The sequence below is a fragment of the Sorex araneus genome, chromosome 2 (genome assembly GCF_027595985.1).
Source record: "Sorex araneus isolate mSorAra2 chromosome 2, mSorAra2.pri, whole genome shotgun sequence".
In the NCBI taxonomy this organism is placed as follows: Eukaryota; Metazoa; Chordata; class Mammalia; order Eulipotyphla; family Soricidae; genus Sorex; species Sorex araneus.
In genome coordinates, this window is record NC_073303.1 from 209,013,455 (window position 1) to 209,032,193 (window position 18,739).

The following is an 18,739-nucleotide window of genomic DNA, read 5'->3' on the forward strand; positions in this document are numbered from 1 at the left end:
GAGCACCACCAGGGGTGATTGCTGAGTGCAGAGCCAGGAATAACCCCTGTGCATCGCCGAGTGTGACCCAAAAAGAAAAAAAAAAAACGAAATGGCTTTAAAGTGAATTTTAAACGGCTTTAAGATAAAGTTGCGAAAGGGAGATTAATCCACTTCTCCCCTCAGGGGCAGGAACCCTGAGCGGTGTTGCCCCACAGACGTGCTCTTCACTCTCAGGCTAGCAGAGACAGGCACCCAACGGCCGTCCCCTCGGTCCCACCGTCTGGAAAGCTGCTTTTCTTTTTCTTTTTTGGGGCGGATCACAATCTAGTGATGTTCAGGGGTTACTCACTCCCAGCAGTGCTCAGGGGACCATATGGGATGGTGGGATGGAACCCAGGTTGGCCGCGGGCCAGGCAAACGCCCTCCTTGCTGTGCTCTCCTCCCGTCACCCCCGAAGCCGGTTCTCCTGAGCTTAGCTGTGAGTGACCGTCCTTCTTGGGACCAGGCGAGCTGCTGCGGGTGGCTAGAACACTCTTTGGCATCCACGTCCACTCACAGTCTCCCACCCCTGCAGTGTCCACATGCCTCCCGTCTACTCCCCTGGACACTGGTCACCCACGACTCTGTGTGAACCCGGATGCCCCTAGAGGCCCCCTGGCTCCTTCTGGAAGGGTCAGCGCTGTGGCTGGCAACCTTGAGACAAAGCCCGTGAGGGAGAAATGACAGTCTCCAAATTATCATCGATGAGCAAGGCTGACAAGAAACAGAATCGAGGGGCTGGAGCAATAGCACAGCGGGGAGAGCGTTTGCCTTGCACGCGGCTGACCCGGGTTCGATTCCCAGCATCCCACAGAGTATTGGATATGCCAAAAATAGTAACAACAAGTCTCACAATGGAGACGTTACTGGTGCCCGCTCGAGCGAATCAAGAACAGCGGGAAGACAGTGCTACAGTGCTATACCCAACAGTGCTCAGGGTTTACTCTGGGCTCAGGGATTATACCTGGCTGTAAACTGGGACCCTGTGGGGTGCCAGGATGAACTCAGGTCAGCTGCACAAGCCAAGTCCCTGACATTGCTCCTTTTAGAAGATGGAAACAGGGAGACCCTCGGGCACTGTTCTGATCAAATCCTAGGGCTGCTAAGTTTTCTGCCGCATCTTTCAGAAGATGATTCACAATAGTCCGGAAGGAAAAGAAAAACTTCACTTTTTTTTTTCCTTTTTGGGTCACACCCAGCGATGCTCCGGGATCACTTCTGGCTCTGCACTCAGAAATTACCCCTGGTCGTGCTCAGGGGACCATATGGGATGCTGGGAATCGAACCAATCGAATGTGTTGGCCACGTGCAAGGCAAATGCCTTACCCGCTGTGCTATCACTCCAGCCCCGAAAAACTTCATTTTTTTTCATCTTCAGCAAGTTTGAGTCTATCTACACCTTGCGAAGGCCTTCCTCAAAGGTCACCTCCTCGCTGGATGTGCCTAAGGGGCAGGCCTGTTACCCAAGGGTGGGCTACAGACACGTGAGTGTGTGGGGGAGGGGGTCTCCTGCTGTGGACCGCCACCCTGGCACCAGTGTCTAAACACCTGGCACCACTCAGGACTTCACCATTTGCTTTTTCAAAACCCACTTGGAAACATTCTTTTCTGTTCCTACTCAAAAATTTATTGTTATGGGGGCTGGAGCAATAGCACAGTGGGGAGGGCGTTTGCCTTGCACGTGGCCGACCCGGGTTCGATTCCCAGCATCCATATGGTCCCCTGAGCACTGCCAGGAGTAATTCCTGAGTGCAGAGCCAGGAGTAACCCCTGTGCATCGTTGGGAGTGACCCAAAAAGCAAAAAAAAAAAAAAAATTATTGTTAGATTCACAAATGAATCTCAGAAGAGAGCGGCTTGCTGCAGAGATATCGCCAGACCTTGGGCCAGGCTGATTTCATGGGGGCCCCTGCGATGGGAGCAGGTGTTGTCCCTCCAGCTGACTCCAAATGATCCCCAGCAGTGGCAACCCCCCAGCATCTACTCCCGGTCCCCCTCCCCCTCACGGCTGATCGTCACAGGCCTGTCCCGGGCCTCCCACGCAAGAGAATGAATCCGCTGAAAAAACCCAGGTATGGGGCTGGAGCGACAGACAGCGGGGCGGGTGTTTGCCTTGCATGCGGCCGACCCGGGTTCGATTCCCAGCATCCCATATGGTCCCCTGAGCAATGCCAGGGGTGATTCCTGAGTGCAAAGCCAGGAGTAACCCCGTGCATCGCCGGGTGTGACCCCCCCCCCCCAAAAAAGAAGTTACCAAACATTCTTCATCCAGCAACTCCAAAATGCCCATTTTCGCTTCAATCAGGTCAATAACGGACTGGTTGTCATAAAAATCAATCAGAGTCCAGGGGATGTCTTCCTTCATGTATTCCTCTTGCTCGAGTTTGAAGACGTGCTGGAAACCCAGAAGTAAACACAAAACACAGAACAGAATATTCAAGAGGACGGGGGCCAGCGTCCCGGACAGGCAGGCCTGGGGCCAGCTGGCACGACAGACACTGCTGCCTCAGCCTGTGAGCACTGGGGCCGAGCTCTCTCCTCCCGTCTGGTCCACCCACCATCTCCAGTGCAGGTGCCCAAGGGGCCACCGAGGATGCTGCCGGGGGTTCGCCACGGAAGGATGGGAGTGGGTGGGTGGCGAAAGAAAGAGCAGAAGGAGCAAGGAGGCAGAGGTTTACAGGAACACGGAGCCATGGGAGAAATATCCTGTGGTGTGGCTGCAGGGTGGGTTTAAAACTGGAGTGACAAGTCACGGGTGCGAGCTGGGAAATTGGTTAGGAAAAGGGGACAAGAACACGTGATTTCAGGATATGGTCACAAGGTGGCGCCATGAGCAAGTGCCTGGTTCTGACAAAGGGCATTGTTGAAGTTAGGGGTGAGGTCGAGGGGGAGGGGTGGGGGGATGTGGAGAGGGAGACTGGGGACATTGGTGGTGGAAAACGTGCACTGGTGGAGGGACAGGTGTTTGATCATTGCACGGCTGCAGCTCAAACAGGGAAGCTTTGTAAGTGCAGCTCACGGTGCTTCAATTAAAAAAATAAGGAAAAAGAAAAAGGAAAAGATGGAGGTTTAAAAGTGACCTACCGGGACGAGGGACCTACGGGGACGAGGGACCTACCAGGTTGAACTGCTGCTGCAGCTTTTCATTAGCATAATTGATGCAAAACTGCTCAAAGCTATTCACATCAAAGGTTTCAAAACTGAAATAGAGTTCAAACAAGTTAAAATGTAATGTGAGGGACATACCCCTGTGTTTATGACATTCTATATATCTATGACATCATACACCCCCCCACGCACACATACACACTTACACACTTATATATACAAACCTCCCCGCTGAAACTATTGTTTTCTGTCAGTTTTAAATGCTTGTTTCTGGTCTGAGCATCCCGGGGGGGTCTCTAAATGACTGTGTTCAAGCTGCATTTGGAAGGAGCCTGGCCCCTTTCCAACACCTCCCTGGACACTTCCCTGGCACCACAATAGACAGTCACAGCTGGGTGGCCCGAGGCACCTTTCACACCACACAGCTGTTCCTCCTTACAGCTGAGCAGTGAGGCCCAGAGGGGTTAATCAACTCACCTGGGGTCACACAGCTGCTGCCAGACCCCACTGAAGCCCCACTCCCCACCACCCAGGTGGTCTTCCCGGGTAAAGCAATACTGTTCACATACCAGAGGTCCCCAAACTTATTGGGTCTATCACCCCCTTTTTATTTTTTTATTGTATTTTTAAAAAATTTATTTATTTTTTAATTAGTGAATCACCGTGAGGGCACAGTTACAGATTTACACATTTTCGTGCTTCTGTTTCCCTCATACAATGTTTGAGCACCCATCCCTCCACCAGTGCCCATTCTCCACCACCGATGATCCCAGTATCCCTCCCACCCCCCAATCCCATCCCCCCCAACCCCGCCTCTGTGGCAGGGCATTCCCTTTTGTTCTCCCTCTCCTTTGGGGTGTTGTGGTTTGCAATAGGGGTATGGAGTGGCCATCGTGATCAGTCTCTAGTCTACTGTCAGCCCGCATCTCCCTTCCTGAGCTGGTCCTCCAACCACCCTTTACTTGGTCTTCCCTTCTCCATCCGGGCTGCCTTTCCCCAGCCTGTGAGGCGGCTTCCAAGCCCTGGAGCCAACCCCCTGGACTTATATCACCCCCTTTTCAGAAAAAGTAAAAATCACGCAGCGCCTCTCTGCTCCCTGGAACTGCCCTGCTGTAATGGGAGAGAAGATGCCCCCCGGCTAGGCCCAGACGGCTGTGGTACCCAGGGCCAGGGCGTCACCCTCTCTGGCCCACGCTGCCTGTTGACGGGGCGCGGCCCAGCCCAGCCTGCCACGGGGACGGGGGACCCCGTGAGCTGAGGCCGCCCTTTTCAACTCCAGGGACCCCTCCGGCGAGCAGGGCTGTCTCCAGGCCGTGAGGCCCGGCGCGGAGCAGGCCAGGGCGTTTCTACAGAGTCTGGACGTGTGTGTGGGAGTCAGACGCGACTCAGGACCCTCCTCACGGTCGGGCTGGTGGGGGTCGGCCCTGACGGTCGGTGCCGAGACGTGCCTCTGCTCACGCCACTCTGGGAGTGGGCACCGTGACACGGTCACAGTGAAAGGTACGGTGGCACTCGCGGAGACCGAGGGGCCAGCAAGGGGCCCAGTGCCCACTTGGACCTCCCGTGTCCCATATTAATTCTGTTTTGTTTATTCTGGGGCCTCTGGACTTGCTCCTGGCTCGGGAGACCATGTGGGGTGCCAAGAATTGAACCTGGGTCATCCGTGTGCAAGGCCAGGCCTACTCGCCTGCTCACCACCCTAGTGCTCGCACGCCAAAGGCTAAATTCTTGGGCCGTCCAATCCCAGAGGCGCCGAGAGCCCCCTGTGCGTCCACTGGAGACTCCACTTTGCCCAGTTGATGCTACTTAGCTCGGGGGCCGGTACCAGGCCTCCGCCGCCCCCTCAAACAGGAAGCAGAACCCACACAACTGACCGTCCTTCCACAAGGGGCCTGGGGTCAGCGCCAGGACAGTCTCAAGAGCGTGACCAGCTGGGCCAGGGGACACGTCACAAGGCCTTGCCCACCAAGACACAAAGGCAGCCACTCAAGAGCGCCTAGGCCCTCACCTCCACCCTGCACTAGCACGAGCGGGAGACGGAGCCAGGCCAGGGGCCCGCCTTGTGCGACAGGCACACAGCGGCATATACGCAGCAGCCGCAAAGGTGAGCTTGTGTGACTCGCCGCCACTTGGATGGACTGGAGGACCTCGTGGTCAGTGAAGTATGTCAGAAGGACAAGGACAAACACCGAGTGACCTCACGGGCCCATGGGACAGAGCAGCGTGCAGAGGGAGTGCAGGGTGCCAAGGGCACTGGGGAGGGGGGTGTGTGTGTCCTCTCAGGAATGGGAAGAGCAGGAGGAGGGGCGATCAGGGACGCGTAAGGAAGGGGGGTCGAGGCAGGGGGGCGGGGCAGGGGGAAGTGCATGCACGCTCTGAACCGCAGGGCCCACGGCACTGCAGACACAAGACCCGAACTCAATACGGTGCCTGTCAGGAGGGCAGGCCGGGGGCTCGTGGGGGCCTGGGGACATCGGTGGTGGCACTAAAGCTGGAAGCTCATCACACACTTTGTTCAAGTGCTGCCTGGCATGAAAAAATGAAATAGGCTTGTGAGGGGCCCGCAGGCAGCAGAAGGGAGAGCCGAGGGCCAAGGAGCAGGGGCTGAGGGGCCAGGGGCAAGGGTCGAGGGGTGGCGGGGAGGGTGGAGAGGCCAGGGCCCGAGGGGCGGGGCGGGGGGTCGAAGGTCAAGGGGCGCTGCTGACTCCGGGCAGCTGTGTGTCACTCCCCTGCCGCCAAGGGATTCCGTTCTGAGGTGTGAGAGTCAGACCCCCGGCAGGCCTTCCCGTGCCACAAACCTTCTTACACGGGCAGAGGAGCAACCCTTACCACGGGGGTCCAGCCCCTGCCCCTCGTGCTCGCCCCATCAATCCCCAGCCCCCAGGAGCCATCAGTCTCCAGAGAGCCTCCCCCATCCATCCAGCTCCCCCAGGGCGGGGCCACAGGCTAGTCACTGACAACCACACCCGCCACTGGGACGCAAATATTTGTTGTAGAGCTAAACCAATAGATTCTTTTTTTTTTTTTCTTTTTGGGTCACACCCAGCGATGCACAGGGGTTACTGTGCACTCAGGAATTACTCTGCACTCAGGAATTACTCCTGGCGGTGCTCAGGGGACCATACAGGATGCTGGGAATTGAACCCGGGTCGGCCGCGTGCAAGGCAAACACCCTCCCCACTGTGCTATCGCTCCAGCGCCAAACCAATATATTCTTAAAAGGTTTTTAATAAATGTTTCTTTTCTGTTTGTTTGTTTTGCTTTTTGGGTCACACCCAGCGATGCACAAGGGTTACTCCTGGCTTTGCACTCAGGAATTACTATTGGCGGTGCTCAGGGGACCATATGGGATGCTGGGAATCGAACCCGGGTCAGCCACATGCCAGGCAAACGCCCTACCCTGATAGCTGTGCTATCGCTCCAGTCCCCAATAAATGTTTCTTAAAGATGTTTTTAAAACACAAAAAAAGAGCAGAGAAAAATAGAACAATTGTGTATTATACCGTACACAAATACGGATATATTAAGTGGGACTTCTTCGTTAAAAAAAAAAAAAATTTTTTTAAAGTTCTTTTTTTAGATCAAGTCCAGGTAAATAATTGACCGGCTCAGCCTCTCACTGTTGACACAGGCGCTGCATGGCAGTCATGGTGTTAGCTCAGACCAAAAAGCAAACAAAGCGCCTCCCCACAGCTGACAGGCACGGCTCTGGGAACAGTCTGGGGGCCACTCTCCCTCTGCCGGGCAAGGCAGGGCGGGACCCCCGCACAGGACACTCCCAGCCCCCAGAGGCTGGCTCTGATGCCTCTCACGGGGTGACCCACCCCCTCACCACCGAGGAACCAGGGCTGGTCCCGCGGGAGTGGGGAGTGGGCTGGAGTTTTACTGTGGTTTCTGTTTGGGCCACACCCAGCAGTGTTACTCCTGGCTCTGTGCTCAGGGATCCCTCCCTGTGGGCGCAGGGGACCATGTGGGGTGCTGGGGACGGAACCGGGGTTAGCTGCGTATGAGGCAGGTGCCCTTCCTGCTGTGTAATCTCTCCGGCCCCTGTTGATCCATTTTTCATCCGACTTAGGGATGCACTAATCAATTAATTCCTGGGCTATAATGCATTTTTATACTTACTTTTTTTCCCTAAAAAATTGATTTCATTCTGTCTATGGCTATACTATTAAGACCTATAATTACGTTAGAGGGCTGGAGCGATAGTACAGCGCGCAGGGCGTTTGCCTTGCACGTGGACAACCTGGGTTCGATTCCTCCATCCCTCTCGGAGAGCCCGGCAAGCTACCGAGAGTATCCTGCCCACATGGCAGAGCCTGGCAAGCTACCTGTGGTGTATTCAATCTGCCAAAAACAGTCACAACGAGTCTCACCATGGAGACGTTACTGGTGCCCGCTCAAGAAAATCAATGAGTGATGGGATGACAGTGCTACAGTGAATTATGTTAGAGGATTCAAGTAGTCTACAAGAACCAATGGGACTGGAAAACAGAAACACCCTCTATAGGCGTGCTCTGAACAGATGCTTGGCTCGTACACTGCACGAGCAGCTGCCAAGCAAGTCTGAGGGACTGAGGTCAAGCCTGACCTTCCCCTGATGGGCAGCCCTGGCCCACCGCACTGTATTATTAGACACAGTATCAGATTTCCTGCAGCAAGTCTGGCAAACCCAGGGCCACGTTCCCCAAGAATGGGAGGGTACCGGGGTGTGGAGCCTGGCTGGTAAGAGGCCTGAGGTGGCCCCCTCTGGCCTGTGGGCACCATCGTCTCCCTGGGAGCCCGGGAGCTTCGTGCATCAGGTCCTGCAGCCCCCGGACCCCTGCTAGGGAGGCACGTGGCTGTGAGCCTTGCACGGTGCTGGGAGCCGGGCCCTGGGCGGGGGCAGGGCAAGGGGTTTTATCTCTAAGATAAGCTCTGAGACACGAGCGGCCAGTGGCCAGTGTGGGAGCTCGGGTCCCCACAGCAGCTTCCAAACTTTAGCTTTGTGTTTTCTTGACACACACAACGAAAGACAAATGTTTTAGGAGCACTTTAAAAGCCTCCTGAAAGCTGTTCTTTTTTTTCTTTTTCTTTTTTGTTCACATCTGGCGATGCACAGGGGTTACTCCTGGCTCTGCACTCAGGAATTACTCCTGGCGGTGCTCAGAGGACCCCCAAGGGATGCTGGGAATCGAACCCGGGCCGGCCGCGTGCAAGGCAGATGCCCTCCCTGCTGTGCTGTCGCTCTAGCCCCCTGAAAGCTGTTCTTAACTTCCATGCACAGGACCCACTTCCCCTTGTATCATGTGAGACACACACACACACACACACACACACACACAACCAGATTGGAATGACGTCTCCCCACAGACACACACACACACACACACACACACACACACACGACCAGATCATCGGAATGACGCCTCCCCACAGACACACACAGACACACACAGACACACACACACACACAAGACCAGTTCGGAATGACGCCTCCCCACAGACACACACACACACACACACACACACACACACACAAGACCAGATCGGAATGACGCCTCCCCACAACCAAAACCCAAACACAACCACCACAGACACGGGCGCTGGGGCGGGAAGGGGAGACGCGCGGGGGAGAGTCTTACCCATAAATGTCCAAAACACCAATAAAAGTGTGCTGCTTGCCTGAGAACTGCAAGGCCCGGTTAATCCTGTCCACAACGAAGTCGAAGAGGTGCGCGTAGATCTTCTTGGCCAGCGCGTCCCTGGCGTTCAGGGCCTGGGGCCTGGTCATGGGCTTCACCACCGTCTCAGAGGCCGTGACGATCTTGCGGTGGCATAACCACCGGGCCACACTGCCTCTCTCCAGGCCGAGGAGCTCACAGAAAACCTGCAGGTGGCCATCGTCCTCCTTGGGAGACGAGAGAAGCTCTCTCAGGGCCATCGTGCAGGTGGGTGCCCAGCCTCCCCGTGGGGGTGGGGGGCGGGGGGCAGGCTGGCCCCGGAGGGGAGCATCCCCGCACTCTGAGCCTGCACCTGCCTGGCTCGGACCCGCCCACACTCTCAGTCCTGGGGCACTGTCCCTGCAATCAGGCACGTGGGCGACAGCTCAAGGTCCCCCTCGCACTGGCTGCCCGCCCGGGTCTGGCGTGGGGCAGGCGGGGACGCCGGGACCGAGAGCCACTGCGGAGGGGCCGGAGTCGCTCCCTCCTGCTGTGCTGGCCGAAGCCGTGGCCACACCGCCCGGGCCAGGCCGGCCGCTCCACTGACCCGCAGCAAAGGAAGAGGCGGATGCCATCTGTCACCAGCACGGGCAGTGGGGCCGCATCTCCAGCGGGCTGTGACCCGCGCGGGTGGCCACGAAGACGCCTGCCCGGCAGGCCATCTGGGCCGGTCCCGAGAAACCCACGACTGCACCTGTAACGGCCCAGAACATCAGCCGAGCAGGCAGCTGCGAGTCCAGGGACCGAGACGGTCTCTGCTGCCCCTCCTGGTCCCTCGGGGGCAAGACTGGCTGACCGGGGCCACCGAGTGAGGACTCAAGGACGCCCACCACACAGGGACACTTGCGGAGAGGAAGCCAGAGGCCTGGGTGCACACAGGTACCAGGACACTGGGGTGTTTCTATTCAAGAGAAGCCAGAAACAGCCCCAGTGCGAGGCGGGGGGAGGGGGGACCTAAAGGCCGGGGCACTTGCTCTGCAGGCAGGAGCCCCGACACCAAAGGACCAACAGGAATGGCCCCAAGCCCCAGACGAAACCCTGAGCAATGCCCACGTGGCAGAAAGACAAGATAAAAGCAGCGCCCACCCTCCCCTCTCTGCTCCAGGCAGGACCCCCACCTCCCACAGCCCAGAGCACTGACCCCGGAGTCCTGGGATCCCTCCTACATCCTCAGTACCGAAATTCCAGTCAGAGCACACCAGGTTGGAGGGGACAGTAACATGGAAGCCAATAAACTCAACAAGCAGAAACAGTGACACAGACGGTTCAACCAGCAACAGACAGCTCTGCAGGGCCTCGGACAAGGACCTAACAACCCCGTGATCAGATACAGCAAGTTTCACCTACAAAAGCCTATTTTAAAGGCTTATTTAATGTTGGAGCTCTGTTATCTAATCAATTTCAACTCCAGAATTAAGTCGACAGTTGTGCCTTTTATCTAAAGGAAAAGAATATTTCAGTGTTTTTCTTTAGAAAAAAAAAATAGAAGAAGGGGGCTGGAGCAATAGCACAGCGGGGAGGGCGTTTGCCTTGCACGCAGCCGACCCGGGTTCGATTCCCGGCATCCCATAGGGTCCCCTGAGCACTGCCAGGAGTGATTCCTGAGTGCAGAGCCAGGAGTAACCCCTGAGCATCGCCAAGTGTGACCCAAAAAGAAAAAAAAAACATTAATAAGCTATTTTGATTTCTTTAAAAATATATATATATGAAAAGGGGGCGGAGCAATAGACAGCAGGGGAAGCCCCCCTGCCTAGCACCCGGCTGGCCACGGTCTGACCCCTGGCATCACACATGGCCCCCAGGCACCCCAGGCGTGATTCCTGACTGCAGAGCCCGAAGCTTGAACTTCACCAGGTGTCACCAAAAAAAGACTCAAGAAAAGGCCCGACCAAAAGGCACATGAAAAAATGCTCTACATCACTAATCATCAGGGAGATGCATATCAAAACAAGCATGAGATACCATCTCACACCACAGAAACTGGCCCACATCCAGAAGAACAAAAGCAACAGGTGTTGGTGCGGATGTGGGGAGAAAGGGACTCTCCTTCACCACTGGTGGGAATGCCGACTGGTCCAGCCCTTTTGGAAAACAGTATGGACGCTTCTCAAAAAATTAGAAATTGAGCTCCCATTTGACCCAGCAATACCACTTCTGGGAATATGTACTGAAGGTGCAAAAAATACTGTAGGAGTGACATCTGATCCTGATTTTCTTAACAGGCAGAAAGGTTGACATAGAATGACCAGGAATACTGTAAAGTACTACTCTCTCTCTCTTTTTTTCATATTCTTGGTTCTTTTTAATGGCCCAACTTCTTTTTTACGGCCCAACTTTTCAACATCACCGTCTTTGAAAAAACAGATTTCAGGTGATGGAGGTAGTGGTGATTATGTTAAAGCAATACTTGAACACTGTAGGAAAACTGAGAACTAACACAGATCCAGAAATGCGTAAAGCAGATTCCAGCTGTTTCTCAAAAACTGACAGTCAGGAGACAATTGCTTTTGATATCGGCTCTCGGCTCTCGTTCCTGGCAGATTTGCAAGAGCTCTGCATTCCAATGGCTGGTGTGTGTGTGTGTGTGTGTGTGTGTGTGTGTGTGTGTGTGTAAAATATTTATAGGTTGGAGGGGTATAGAAAGTCAATAATTAAATATGAAATTTTTCTTTTTCTTTTTTTTTTTTGGTTTTGGGGTCACATCTGGCGATGCACAGGGGTTACTCCTGGCTCTGCATTCAGGAATTACCCTTGGCGGTGCTCAGGGGACCATATGGGATGCTGGGAACGGAACCCAGGGCGGCCGCGTGCAAGGCAAACACCCTACCTGCTGTGCTATCGCTCCAGCCCCTTGAATATGAAATTTTAGCTTTGCAATTCCAAACACTAATATATTTATATATGTGTATATATATATATATCTATATATCATAGTGTAAGTGTGATGCTTTGAAATAAAAGTTTATATATTTAAAAAGAAAAGAGAAAAGAAAAAAGAAAAGAAAAGAAAAGAAAAGAAAAGAAAAGAAAAGAAAAGAAAAGAAAAGAAAAGAAAAGAAAGGAAAGGAAAGGAAAAGGCCCGGTACCCGAGGCCCTGCCCGCACGCCAGCACTCCCAGCCCAGGCTGGCCTTCCCGCTGGGATCCCTCTCGGGCACTGAGTCTGCTGCTGCCCGCATGTCCCCAAAGCCGAGGGCCTTGGTGCCCGCTGGTCCCCTGCTCCAGGGTGTTCTTCCTGCAGAGCCGAGTCCCCGAGTGCCCGTCCTGTCACCTGCCAGGAAGCTTCCCTCCCCGTTCTCCTTAGCAGCCCTCGCCGCTGGCCGCCCGTGTGACTGTCTCCCCCTGGACCCCCGGTCTCCAGGCCCGCGAAGGGCTCCGGTCTGGGCTTGTTCCCTGCGGCTCTGTCGGGCCCCGGGGGTGCGGGGCGCTCAGGGGACTGAGCCAACTCTGACAGGAGCGAGCACAGAGTCCGGCTTTGTGTGCGGGTGAGAAACCTGACTCTGGGGCCGCCCAGGAGACCGTTTCCCGCTTCCCGGTTCCCGCCGGACTGGTTCTGTGACGCTGCTGTCAGGGTGCCAGGGCGGGCAGCCCCGGAGGTGCTCCTGGGAAGGGACGGGACTTACACAGACCGACGACCTCTCGCCGCTCAGCGCCGACACCTGCACGTTGCCCAGGTGGAGGACGGCCGCCAGGGTCCGGAACACGTCCATCTGCAGGTCCCGCTGGAAGCCTGCGGACAAAACCCCCGAGGTCAGGGCAGCCGTCCTGCTCCCCGTGGTGCCCAGGGCTGGGCGGGGACGTGCAGTGGGCCCGGGACACCCACAGTGGGGGGCCTCCTTCGCACGGCTGGCCCGGGGCAGTTCAACACGAGTAGGGATGCCTTCGGGGAGAGCAGAGTGCTGGGAGCACAGTCCGCCCGCATGCAGCTGAGTGCCCCATTCCTGGCATCGCCTGGTCCCCAGCACCACCACTGGGTACGGCCGGAGAGGCTCCAGCCCCCACGCCCCCACCTCCAGCACTGCCCCCGACCCCGGGTCAGTCCTGGAACCATCGGGCCAAAGCACCAGGGTCTCAGGTCAAACATCCTGCCAGCCGGAAGATGCTTCAGGAGGTTTTAGATCTACCGCCTGGAGGGTCTCAAACGTTAATAAAATCAAATTACTCTCTGGGTGACCATTGCTGTCTCGGTCCTGGGAGAACCAGCCCTCACTCATTCTGCTTTCTCGCCTTTTATTTTTTTTTTCCCCTTTACTGAAACTCGGGTTTGCCAAGTTTTCCATGATGCACGTGTCACTGTCATCCAACGCTCCAACACCAGTCGCCATCACTGTCACCGTCCCTCCACTGCTGTCCCCATTTCCCCCAAAACCCTCCATGCCCGAGCCCTGAGCAGGCGCAAAATAATTTATTTTATATTGTTTGTTAACACTGAATGGCTAGTGGAATTATTTTTATTTTTTATTTATTTATTTTATTTTTTGGGTCACACCCGGCAATGCACAGGGGTCACTCCTGGCTCTGCACTCAGGAATTACCCCTGGCGGTGCTCGGGGGACCATATGGGATGGTGAGAATCGAACCCGGGTTGGCCGCATGCAAGGCAAATGCCCTCCCCGCTGTGCTATCATTCCAGCCCCAGGGAATTATTAAAAAAACCAAAAGATTTAGTAAAAGAAAATTTGTGAAAATTGTTCCATCTCACCACGGAGTCATTAAGCCCTTGCCCTGAGGGTTTACTAAGCCACTGTTGCTAGCTGAGCCTTCTGTGCTACTGTTTCTGTTTCCTGAGCATAGCTGGTTTCTATGTTACTTTTCCATCTCATGTGGTGCTGTCCTACTGGTATGTAGAATTTGGGGGTGTCCTGAAGCTGCGTGTGCAGCTGTGAGCTCCAGAAACTCCAGAATATTGAACGGGGCGGTGAGTTTACACGGCAGCAATTGTGGAATGCGGTTGTGGCTGCCAAGGCTTCAGGAAGCACCGGGTGGGAGCAGTGGGACGAGGCTGCCCACCCCCACTCCGAGAAGACGCCCGATTCCTCAGCCTGAAGGCGGCTGTACCCGGTGGTCTTTTTGTTGTTGTTGTTGTTGTTTTTTAGGTCACACCCGGCGATGCACAAAAATTACTCCTGACGGTGCTCAGGGGACCCTACGGGATGCTGGGAATAGAACCCGGGGTCGGCCCCATGCAGGGCAAATCCCCACTGTGGTATTGCTCCAGCCCCTACTGGTGGTGGTCTTGGTTCCCGACAACCCGAAGAGCACCCCCTTGGCAGTCCCTGCTTGGCACCTCGGGACACCCGGGCACCCGACAGCACCAGCCTGCGGGTCCGTCACCTCGGCACCCGGAGCGTCTTCTCCGAGGAGCAGAGCAGGTGTGAAGCGGAGAAACGGTTCAAACGCAAACATCTCCAAAGGCCTCCGGGCAGCACAGTTCACGCACAGGCTCCGTCAGCGGGGGCACCTCCAGGCACCCCCCGAAATAACCTCCCGGGTCGCCACGTGGGAAATGACAGGTGAGTGACGGGAAGAAGCAATTCGAGAGCCGCCTCGGGGACTCTTTCTGCCGGCACTCCCACTCGCTGTCCTCCTCCTCCCAGGAGTGGCAGGGGCGGCGCAGCCCCTCCCGGGTACCGCTAACCTCCGCTGAGTAATGATCTGGAGCGTGACAAAGTCATGCAAAAGCACGGCTGGCCTTGAGCTAAGTTTCAACGCTCAGGGCCTTGAACCCGAGGCCCCTGCTAGCGAGAGCTGCCTTCCGGGCTTCTCCCTGGGACAGAGATGGGCGAGACGAGAGAGTCCACAGAGGAGCAGGGAAAAGCAGCTTTTTCCTCCACCTGCATCCCTCCCGCTTCCTCAGAACGGAACTGGTGGTTGGCTAAGAAGCCTCAGGAGGGGGTCAGAGCAATAGCACAGTGGGGAGGGCGTTTGCCTGGCACGAGGCCGACCTGGGTTTGATCCCCGGCACCCCATAGGGTCCCCCAGGCACCGCTAGGAGTAATTCCTGAGTGCAGAGCCAGGAGTAATCCCTGAGCATTGCTGGGTGTGACCCAAAAAGCAAAAAAAAAAAAAAAAAAGGAAGAAGCCTCAGGAGCAGAACCTGAAACAGAATTCTCCCGACATCAGAGCCAAGAATTTTCACATTTCAGCTTAACCCAGTGCACCATCTCAGGGACTAAGTTCTAGTACTGTTCCCATTTCACAAAGGGAGCACCGAGCAGGTAACGTCTCAGCAGTCGTTGTTGCCGGAGGCCACTGCAAGATATGAAAAGACCGCAGGGCTCGCCCCCATGCATCTTTGCGGAGACCTTCACATACCTACCCCATGGCTCACCGTGCCCATTTCTCTACGCTGCGTTCCCAGCAAACCACGGCAATGGGTGAGTCAAGCAAGGACCCCACTGGCAATCAATATTTCTTTTTCAAAAAGCTCATCTGCCCAAGTGTGCTGTGAGTCTATTAACTTAGGCAGTGCGCCCAGGTACGAGCGCCACAGGACAGCCGTGAGACAGAGGGCTGAGACAGTACATACAAGGCCTTATCTTTTCTTGAACTTTCATTTTATTTTATGGCTTTGGGAGCACACACCGGGGTGCTCAGGGCTCACTCCTGGCTCGATGCTCAGGAGTCACTCCTGGCGGTTCTCCGGACACCATACATGGTCCCCGGGTTTCACCCTGGCTGGCCACGTGTAAGGGAAATGCTTCCACCCTGCACTGTCACTCCGGCCCAGAGAGGCAGCAAGAGTGACACACAAATATGCTGCATTTCTCCCGAGCTCCTTCACCAAAAGCCCTGCAGGGTCGCAGGAGCTTATCAGAGCTGGCACCGGGAGCAGCTCAATCACCAGGGTAGGGTTGCACTCCCAACAGTGCTGCACTGGGAAGGATGAGTCAAGAGAGGCTGCTAAAGTCTCAAGGCTAGGACAAATGGAGATATTATTGGCGCCCGTTTGAGCAGATCGATGAATAACAGGATGACAGTGATACAGTGATACAGTGATAGCTGCATTGCTGTGTAGACAATCCTTGCAGCCCGTGTTTCCCCAGTGTGGGAGAGACAGCCCCCTGGGGGGTATCAGGATACCTGGGGGGTGGTGCAGGTTTGGGGTGCTGCTGGTTTACGTGAAGACCCAAGTGAGACCCCCCACACTCCCCCCCTCCCACCACACCCCTGGAAGTCACATCAGTTTAGGGAACTGTGACATGCCCAGCAGGCTCTGAGGAGGTCCACCTGCAGAGGTCAGAGAGGGGAGAAAGAGGAAAGGAGGGGGAGAGAGGGACAGGAAGCCCCCGGGCACAGCCCCGGAGACCCCGGCTCACATGGGAAAAGAAGCTTCCACTTCGGGCATGTGAGTCCCCAAACGAGAAGTGCCTGGCTGGGCCCATTCTGTCCCCGCCACGAGAGACCGTCATGATCAATCATCTCAAGCCCTTACGATTTGGAGAAGAGCAACAGATCATCGCACAAACTATTTTCATGATCGCCCAGTGAACAGATGGGGAAAACTGATGTGTGAAGTTCAATCGCGCAACACGCGTAAAAGGGAGCAAATAAATGCCACTGATAATTAAGTCCCGAATCATGACGCCTGACAAACAGCAGGCAGGCAGGCTGTGTATCTCCACAACAGCCGCGAGGCCAGAGAGCTGGCCAGGAGCCGAGAGGCTTGCCCTGCAGGTGGCACCGCAGAAGGCTGTCCTGAGCACTGTGGGCGGAGCCCAGCACTTGCCAGGAAATAAACAAAAGACTTACGGAATGTGCGTGGATGCACCTTGCTGGAGTCCCCGGGCCCCAGCCACGCTCAGCCACTTGCTAAGATGGCTCCTTGGCACCCACACCCCGCCACCGTGTCAGCCGAGCTGGCCCAGTTTTACACACTCACGATTCACTCTCAGAAGAGAGCAATTAGCTGCAACACCTCTCAGGTACACCAGCCCCTGGCTGAGACTCTGGGGTGCCCTGGGGAGCAGCGAGGGCCAAGTTCCCACCCCACCAGGGCCCTGGAAGCCCCAGTCAAATCCCAAAAGCTGCTGCCAACGATTGGACTCTGATACTTCATGGCTGAGCTCCACGGAGATGCAGAAGTTTCAGGTACACAGTTTTACTTGGACTGAGAACTCTGGGGCCTCCTTGGAGTGGGGGTGGGGAAAGGATAACCCCCCCCCCCCCCGCCCACCCCGTACTTCCAGAAGCCCCGACAGCCATACCTACATCCATAACCACTGCCATGTAAGCTCACTGCCCAGCTAAATACTCTGGATTTGGGGCTGGAGCGATAGCACAGCGGGTAGGGCGTTTGCCTTGCATGCGGCCGACCCGGGTTCGATTCCCAGCATCCCCTATGGTCCCCCAAGCACCGCCAGGAGTAATTACTGAGTGCATGAGCCAGAGAAACTTCTTTGCATTGCCAGGTGTGACCCAAAAAGCAAAACAAACAAACAAACAAACAAAAAATATAAATTCCCTGGATTTTCGGGAGTGCCAGTCACCTTTGCAGCCACCCACCAGCTTCGGACTCTACAATACTGACCTCCCAGTAGGAGCACACCGGGCTGGACGGAATGTACTGTAGAAGCCAACGAAGCTCAACAGACAAAGAACATTAACACAGAAGACTCAGCTAGTAGCAACCATAGCAAACCCTCAGGCAATGACCCCATGGTGAGATATAACAATTTTTCACAAACTTTCTTTTACTGAAGTCTTTTTTTTTTTTTTAAATAATTCATTAGTTAGGGGCTGGAGCGATAGCACAGTGGGTAGGGCATTTGCCTTGCACGCGGCCGACCTGGGTTCCATCCCCGGCATCCCATATGGTCCCCCAAGCACTGCCAGGAGCAATTCCTGAGTGCAGAGCCAGGAGTAACCCCTGAGCATCGCTGGGTGTGACCCAAAAAGCAAAAAAAATAAATAAATAATTCATTAGTTAGCATTTAATGGTAACAAGCAATACAAAATAAATTATGGCGGTCCTGTCGGGGAAGGCTTGGGGGTGACTGGGGAAATGGGGACAATGGTGGAAGGAAGGTGACAGTGGGGGTGGGGGTGGGGCTGGAATATTGAAGGCCTGTATCAAGCGATCACCAAAAACTTTGTAAACAACGGTTTTTAAATAAATTAGGGGAAAAATAAGGAAAAGGTAGTTCCTTGTATTTTTTTTACTTTAGAATTATATAAAATTTAGACCTGCACAAGAATTGAAAATATACTAGACAACTATTCATCATCATCATCAGTTTCATTTTCTTTATTTCCTTTTTTTTTTTTTTTTTTGAACTACGCCTGGTGATGCTCCGGGCACCGTTGGGGATGCCGGAGACTGGACCTGAGTTTGGGGCGTACACACCCTCCCCCCCCATGCTGTGCTACTGCTCCAGCGCCAGCTTCCTACTCTTATCATTATAAATTATATGATAAATTAACAACACATATATTTGTGAGTTGTTAATTTATAAATTAACAACACATTTATTTTAAAAAATGTCTATTGAAGTACCATTGATTGTGGAGATGTATTTGTACCCGTGATTACATCATATATAATTATATAGGTTTCCGGTGTGTAATATTACAATTCAATATCTCTATCTCCTATCTTTTTTTTTTTCTCTTTGGGTCACACCCGCCAATGCTCAGGGGTTACTCCTGGCTCTACACTTAGGAATTACTCCTGGCAGTGTTTGGGGGACCAGATGGGATGCCGGGAATTGAACCCAGGTTGGCCATGTGCAAGGCAAACGCCCTACCCGCTGTACTATCACTCCGGCCCCTCTATCTCCTTTCTTATAATTACAACAAAAATCCTAGTTTTCATTTATCAATGTAATAATTGATCCACTTTAACCCCCCACAAACCCACCAGCTTGATCCCTGAGCACAGAGGCAGGAGTGAGTCCCGAGCCCTGTGAGGG

General features: G+C 54.6%; 1 protein-coding gene across 1 annotated transcript in view; it reads right to left on the minus strand.

Annotated features, from left to right (window-relative positions):
* MYO5C (myosin VC) overlaps positions 1 to 18,739 on the minus strand; it is a 99,786-nt gene that overhangs the window by 54,505 nt on the left and 26,542 nt on the right. Inside the window, exons 9-12 of the mRNA XM_055124553.1 lie at positions 12,452 to 12,558; positions 8,753 to 9,018; positions 3,139 to 3,220; positions 2,275 to 2,415 (exon numbers count right to left, since the gene is read on the minus strand). Of these exons, the coding sequence (XP_054980528.1) occupies positions 2,275 to 2,415; positions 3,139 to 3,220; positions 8,753 to 9,018; positions 12,452 to 12,558 (596 nt within the window). The remainder of the gene's footprint in view (positions 1 to 2,274; positions 2,416 to 3,138; positions 3,221 to 8,752; positions 9,019 to 12,451; positions 12,559 to 18,739) is intronic.